The sequence below is a fragment of the Chenopodium album genome, chromosome 2, assembly GCF_948465745.1.
Source record: "Chenopodium album chromosome 2, dcCheAlbu1.1, whole genome shotgun sequence".
In the NCBI taxonomy this organism is placed as follows: Eukaryota; Viridiplantae; Streptophyta; class Magnoliopsida; order Caryophyllales; family Amaranthaceae; genus Chenopodium; species Chenopodium album.
Window position 1 is genome coordinate 37,969,261 of NC_137835.1, and position 7,325 is coordinate 37,976,585.

The following is a 7,325-nucleotide window of genomic DNA, read 5'->3' on the forward strand; positions in this document are numbered from 1 at the left end:
CCCGAATTTAATTATTTCCTCTCAATTATTGGTTTCAAATAATTACAGTTTTGATGTAATGACTATTTTATTTCGCCACAACTTAGACCACTTAGTTTATTTAAATATTATGTTTTTTTGCTTTGCATTTATTTTCTACGGAAAATAAGTGTAGCAGTAACACTCCCAGAGTTCGATGGTTGGGTTTGTTAAAGTTAAAGGTGATTCTTATAGTTTTTAAAGACTCGAATTTTGGGGGTGTTACAAATTGGTATGCAAAGCCAAGGTTTTCAAAATTTAGAGACTAAAATGAATTAAATTAAAGATTTAGGTTTAAAATTTGTACATAAGTTTAAAATTGATTTAAGCTTAGGAAAGTCGTGAGTGTGGGAATCACGATAAGGGATTTATGTGTTTTATAGTACTTTTATTTAATACTTATTATGTGGTTATTTACTTTCTTTTATTAGACGGTACAAGTACTTAAAACTGCAAGAAAGTCAAGTGCTAGGAAGAGTACACATTTATTACCTGATTCTCCTTACGGGATTCGTATCAATTATAATGAAAATATTCGGCATTACGTGTACCGCTTAAATCTCTGCATTGAGCACTTTCATTACAATATACTTGGGGGCCAATCTGATTATCTCACTCTAGAGAGGCGATCTCAAATCCTTATACACACGTTAATTAGGAAGGGACCCTTTGCTCAACTTATAAAGAAGTATGTTGACATATACATTAATGTAAACCGAATGATAAGTATTATTATGATGTATTATTATGATGAATAATGGATCCCTACTGTGGACTACCTTGAGAAGGCAATGATGGAAGCCAAGCGAGACTTTGACTATAACCTGGATGATGAGGAGGAGGATGAGCCCCAAGAAGGTGAAGCTCGTGAGAGTCAAGGGGAAAATAGTAATTGAATTATTTTTTTTTTTCTTAAAGCTACGTTTAGTTTATTTGGTTAAAATTTTTATATATTAGTTTTACAAATAAAAGCTAGTTTCTTATGACTAGAAATTATAGTTTTGGTTTATTTGTAACTAGTAGTTTATTGAGCTATTTAGTACTAGTATTTTATTTTAAAGACGATTTTCATTCTCTTCTGGTTTTGCAATAAAATAATTTTGATTAATATATGTATACCTTGCTATTTTATGATTATTAATAAAAATCAATTCATTTTTTTTCTATCTATTGTATTTATATAGGACAAAGCTCATATTTTCTTATGCTTACTTTAGTCAAGACTAGTAATGACTTGGTCGGGTGATAGTGAAATCACAAAGCAATGCGCGAATTTATAGTCTAATGCTAAGTTGATGCATTATTTGGTTGGGAATTTGGCCGACTCTTTGAATGCTATTGAGATTTAATAAATCACTTAATTCTTGTCTCTATATGTGCTGATGTGTTACATGAAAGCATGTCGTGGTTGATGATTTAATTGCAATCACACGATCTAAATAAGTCGTGTTAAAATGTGTATGGTGGTTACACCAGTGTTGAAATTGTGCAGACTGTGTATGCAAAATTACCACGTTTACACCAAGTCTCGTTGGAGAAGAATTGCACAAATGGCAGAGACTCATGAACAACTTGCTGCTAGGTTAAGAGATCTTGAGCAAATGAACAAAAACCTTAGAATGTTGTTGCAAAACCAGCTGAATAACAACAACAACCACAACAATAATGACAACGACCCTCAAGCTGCTATGGCTAAGAAACTTGCTACATTGAAACCTCCACTATTTATGGGGAAGGAAGATCCCATGTTGGTTGAGAACTGGGTACGTGACTTTGACAAGATTTTCATTGCTGCTGGTACCCCTGATGCTTAGAAGGTGGATCAAGCCACATTCTATTTACGTGAGGCCGTTGATATTTGGTGGGAAAATGAAGGAACCACCATAAGAGCTCAACAAAATTTTAATTGGGAGGCTTTTAAGACAGCAATCAGGGATCGTTTCTTTCCTTAGCATATCAAGAGGCAGAAATACAGTGAGTTTAGTAGGTTTAACTAAACAGCTGGTATGAGTGTGCAGGAGTGTGCTGAGAAATTTAATGAGTACGCAAGGTTTTGTCCTAATGTAGTGCCTGATGAGAGATCCAAGGCTCAGAAGTTTGAAGATGGACTAACTTTTAGGATCCAAAAGAAGGTGATCGGGGCTGGTACTACTGCTACTTATAAAGAGGCCTATGATAGAGCTTGTAATATTGAAAGGATTTTTAAACGTGAGTAGGAGGTCAAGGATAGGCATAAAAGTAAAGGGAATGGTGAGAGTTCATCGACCCTCAAGGTTATGACAAGAGACCACGCCTAGGGGGTAATAGCAATGGGAATGGTCGAAATGGTCAGTAGGGAGGCCGTCACAACAACAATCAAAGCAATAACCACCGGGGCCAGGGACAATAGAATCAGCAAGGATCTCGCAACCGACCATGCCGTAAATGTGACAAGTGACATCTAGGACGTAACTGCAATGGAGATTTGCTTACTTGCTTTGAATGTGGGGAGGTTGGTCACAAGAAATTTGAGTGCCCAAAGAAGTAGAATGGCAATAATCAAGCTCAGAATGGGCAAGGTAACACCAATGGCAATAAGGGAGGTGGTTGTGGGAGGAACTCAAACTACAACAACCACTTCAACAACAGGGCCAAAATGGCAACGCTCAAGGAAGGAATGTCCTAAGTAACAACAATGGCGGAGGAAGCAACCACAATAGCAATGGTAGGACCAGTAATGGAAGAATCTATGTCATGAACCAGAGCGAGATTGACTCTAATGCCGACGTTGTGACGGGTACTTTTCTAGTGAACTCAAAACCTGCTTACTTACTTTTTGATTCTAGGGCATCTCATTATTTTGTAGCCACTTCTTTCGTGAATAAACATGCTTTAAAACCTTCATCTTTGTGTCAAACCAACATAACAATTCCTTCAGGGGAGGTAGTTCCTTGTAGATCCCTATACCAAGATATTCTAGTTAACATTGCTGGAACTGAGTTGCTTGCAAACCTTATTCAGTTTGACTTAACATACTTTGATGTGATATTGAAGATGGATTGGCTTAGCAAATATAAGGCTAGAATTGAGTATCATACCCAAAAGGTGTCTCTCAGGGGGCCAAGGGGGAATATAATCTCTTACCAGGAGGTTGTGTCAAAACCAGGGATCAGTATTATGTCAGCCATGACTTTTCATTCTCATATCCGAAAGGGCTACCCTATTTATTTATGCCATGTGCAAGATGCGAGTGTAGAAGAGAAATCCATACTGAACATTCCAATGGTGGGAGAATTCAAAGATGTGTTCCCAGATGAAATTCCAGGGATGCCGCCGGTTAGGGAGATGGATTTCAAAATAGACTTAGTGCCTGGGACTGGAGCTATTTCTAAAGAACCATATAAAATGGCACCAGCAGAGATGAAAGAGTTGAAGGTACAATTGGAGGAGTTGCTGGAGAAGGGTTATATAAGGCCAAGTGTGTCACCTTGGGGAGCACCGGTTTTCTTTGTGAGAAAGAATGACGGATCCTTAAGGTTGTGTATTGACTACCGAGAGTTGAATAATGTCACTATAAAGAACAAATATCCATTGCCTAGGATCGAGGACTTGTTTGATCAGCTTAAAGATGCTGGGGTATTCTCAAAAATTGACTTGAGGATAGGATACCATCAGTTGAGGATTACTAGGAAGATATACCAAAGACAACGTTTCGCACGAGATACGGACATTATGAGTTCACTGTTATGCCTTTTGGACTCACTAATGCGCTAGCAGCTTTTATGGATCTCATGAATAGAACTTTTCAGCCATATTTGGATAAGTTTGTGGTGGTGTTCATAGATGATATTTTGGTGTACTCGAGGGATAGAGAAGAGCACGAAGAACATCTAAGAAAAGTGTTGGAGATTCTTAGAGAGAAGAAGTTATATGCCAAATTTTCAAAATGTGAATTTTAGCTAGAGAAGGTAGCATTTCTAGGCCATGTGATCTCAAAGGAAGGAATTGCGGTGAACCCATCCAAGATTCGGGCAGTTTCTGATTGGCCAAGACCCAAAAGTGTGACTGAACTGAGAAGTTTCTTAGGGCTTGCTGGATACTATAGGAGATTTGTACAAGACTTTTCGAGTATAGCTCAACCCTTAACAAATTTGATGAAGAAAACTACTAAGTTTCAGTGGGACGAGAGGTGTGAGTTATCTTTTCAAGAATTGAAGCGAAGACTCACCTCAAAACCAGTCTTAACCTTACCATCAAGGACTGAGGGGTTTGAAATCTATAGTGACGCATCTCAGAATGGCTTTGGGTGTGTACTTATGAAACATGGGAAGGTGGTAGCTTATGCATCGAGGCAGCTCAAGCAACATGAACAAAATTACCCTACTCATGATTTGGAGCTAGGAGCTGTAGTGTTTGCTCTCAAGATCAGGAGACACTACTTGTATGGTGTGAGATGTAAGGTGTATACGGACCATAAGAGTCTTAAATACATATTCACACAGACTCGTTTGAACATGAGGCAAAGGAGATGGCTTGAGGTGCTAACCGATTACAATCCAGACATTTTGTATCACGAAGGAAAGGTGAACAAGGTAGCTGATGCTTTGAGTAGGAAGACAAGTCATACAGTGAACTTGATGATTTTAGCCAAGGAACTTTGTGAAGAATTTAGGAAGTTGAACTTGGAGGTTGTAGAGTATGGTCACGTGAACGCTTAGTTGAATGCAATGTCAGTCAAACCTACCATATATGATGAGATTCGTGAGAAGCAAATGTTAGATGAGTGGTTGACCAAGGTGAGGAAGATGAAAGAAGAAGGAGTGACAACTGAGTTTGATGTTGATGATAGTGGAACAGTTAAATACAAAGGGAGATGGTGTATTCTTAAAAATGAAGATCTCAAAAGGATGATTTTAGAAGAATCTCACAACACCCCGTACTCTATACACCAAGGAGGAGATAAGCTCTATAAGGATCTTAAGAAACATTTTTGGTGGCCAAACATGAAGCGTGAAGTAGCGGAGTTTGTGGCAAGGTGCCTTACATGTCAGAAAGTGAAGATACAACATATGAGACCTGGAGGGAAGCTGCAATCGTTAAATGTGCCAGGATAGTAGTGGGAGTCTATCTCTATGGATTTTTGCGATGGGATTACCATTTACAAGGGCAGCAAAGAATGCTATTTGGGTTATAGTTGATCATTTAACGAAAACAGCAAGATTCATAGCAATAAAGGATACTTGAAATGTTAATCAGTTCGCAGCTGCCTATGTGAAAGAAATTGTGATGCTACATGGAGTTTCTAAAGATATTATTTCAAAAAGAGTTCCATGATTTTTATTAATGTTCTAGGAAATGTTTCAGCAAGCTTTTGGCACTATCCTGAAGTTTAGCACAGCGTTTCACCCTGCTACAGATAGTTAGACCGAAAGAACAATTCAGACCTTGGAGGACATGTTGAGAGCTTGTGTGATGGACTTTGGTGGAGCATGGGACGAAAGATTACCTATGATCGAATTTTCATACAATAATAGCCATAATGCGAGTATAGGAATGGCGCCTTATGAAGCGTTGTATAGGAGAAAATGTAGGACTCCCTTGTGTTGGAGCGATATCAGTGAGTCTTTGACTTTGGGGCCAGAAATGATTGAAGAAACAACGAAGCAACTTAGGCTTATCCAGGAAAACATGAAGGCAGCTTAGGATCGACAAAAGTCATATGTAGACAAGAATAGGAGAATAGTGGAATTTGAAGTTGGGGAAAAGGCTTTACTTAAGGTTTCACCTACCAAGGGAGTCATGCGGTTTGGTAGAAAAGGGAAGTTGAGTCCTAGATACATTGGGCCGTATGAAGTATTAAAGAGAGTTGGAGAGGTAGCTTATCAACTAGCCTTACCCATGGAGTTAGCCAATGTTCACAATGTTTTTCATGTTTCCTAACTCCGAAAGTATGTTCATGACCATACCCATGTTATCCAACCCGAGACTATTGAGCTAGATGAAACCTTAACTTTCGAAGAACGCTATGTGAAAATTCTCGACACCAAAACGAGAAGTACCCGAAATAAGGCGGTAAAGTTAGTTAAAGTGTTATGGTCTAATCAGAATTCTGAAGAAGTGATTTGGGAAGCGGAACATAATATGAAGAAGCGCTACACAGAACTTTTTGAGAAGGTACGCTGAATTTCGAGGTCGAAACTCTTAAAGGGGGGGGGGGGTAGAATGTAATACTAACTTATCTGTTATCGTCGTGTGAGCCTTTTTGAGAGCTAACTTTAAAGTTCGAGGACGAACTTTCGTTTTAAGTGGGAGTAGATGAAATACCCCAAATTTTGAAGTATTAATTTTGGAGTATTTTTAGTCAACGATTTCTTTTCAAAAATAAATAAATAAACTTTAAAGCTAATTATTATTATTTTAAAATTGTAAAAATTATTATTATTATTATTATTTACGGATTTGATAAAAAAAAATTAAAAAAAAAATCTGATTTTGGATAACATACAAAGATTGGTTTGAAAGATGATAAAAAAGAATTTTCAAAATCTGTTTACTGAGTTTATGTAACAAACTCAAGATATGTTTGACCCTTATCTTATGAAATTTCTAGAGTTCTAAACAACTCAAATTATATAAATCCCCCTTAACCTCAAATTTCAATATCGTACTTTCAATCTTTTCTCAGGTAAACTATTTTTTCTTAAAAACAAAAAAAATTAATAATAAATATTTTGATGAGTTCGGAAGTAACCGCAACTCGTCACTTCATTGTTTCGGTTTCAGTATGTATTTGGTCTATTAGATTTTTGTGCTTATTGATTTCTAAAAATTTATTAAAAAAAAAAAAAAAAAAACGATTTTGTATGGCTTCAGTGGAATTTGGGATTTGGGTTTTAGTGGAATCTTGGTGATAATGGTGATGATGATAATGTTGGTGATGATGATGATGGGTGATTGTGATGGTGTTGATGATAATGGTGGAGATGATGATGATATAATACGATCCATCTAACTCTATAATTAGTTGTTTATATTTTGTTTTTGGGGTGACTAGATTATAGATTGTGATAAATTAATCAAACCCTCAATTTTTTTATATATATAGTCGTATAATTATCTAACTTAGAATCGTTTATTTATAGACGGAGGCTACTAGGTGACCGTTTCGGAGGTTAATTACCTTGTGTTTTACGCACGATCAAGGTAATTTTCAATGTCCATCATCTTTAGAATCCCGTTAGGAAATTGTTTTGAAATATTATGTGTCAAATACGTGCTTATGTAATTATATGTGATGAGGGTGTTATCGTATGATATTATGGAATCAT

The 7,325-nt window shown here is 36.9% G+C and overlaps 1 protein-coding gene across 1 annotated transcript; it reads left to right on the top strand.

The window, feature by feature from the left end:
* The first annotated feature begins 5,451 nt into the window (after nucleotides 1-5,451).
* On the top strand, nucleotides 5,452-6,951 carry LOC145571736 (uncharacterized). Its single transcript, XM_081630769.1, has 3 exons — nucleotides 5,452-5,691; nucleotides 5,947-6,171; nucleotides 6,895-6,951. Exons 1-3 carry the CDS (start codon nucleotides 5,452-5,454, stop codon nucleotides 6,949-6,951), a joined length of 522 nt encoding a protein of 173 aa, XP_081486895.1.
* The last annotated feature ends 374 nt before the right edge of the window (nucleotides 6,952-7,325 follow it).

Coding starts and splice junctions, on each gene's coding strand:
- LOC145571736 (XM_081630769.1), top strand. CDS start 5,452: ATGTTGAGAGCTTGTGTGATGGACTTTGGTGGAGCATGGGACGAAAGA. Junction 5,692..5,946: donor TTATCCAGGAAAACATGAAG/GCAGCTTAGGAT, acceptor TAACTCCGAAAG/TATGTTCATGACCATACCCA. Junction 6,172..6,894: donor ACACAGAACTTTTTGAGAAG/GTACGCTGAATT, acceptor TTTGGGTTTTAG/TGGAATCTTGGTGATAATGG.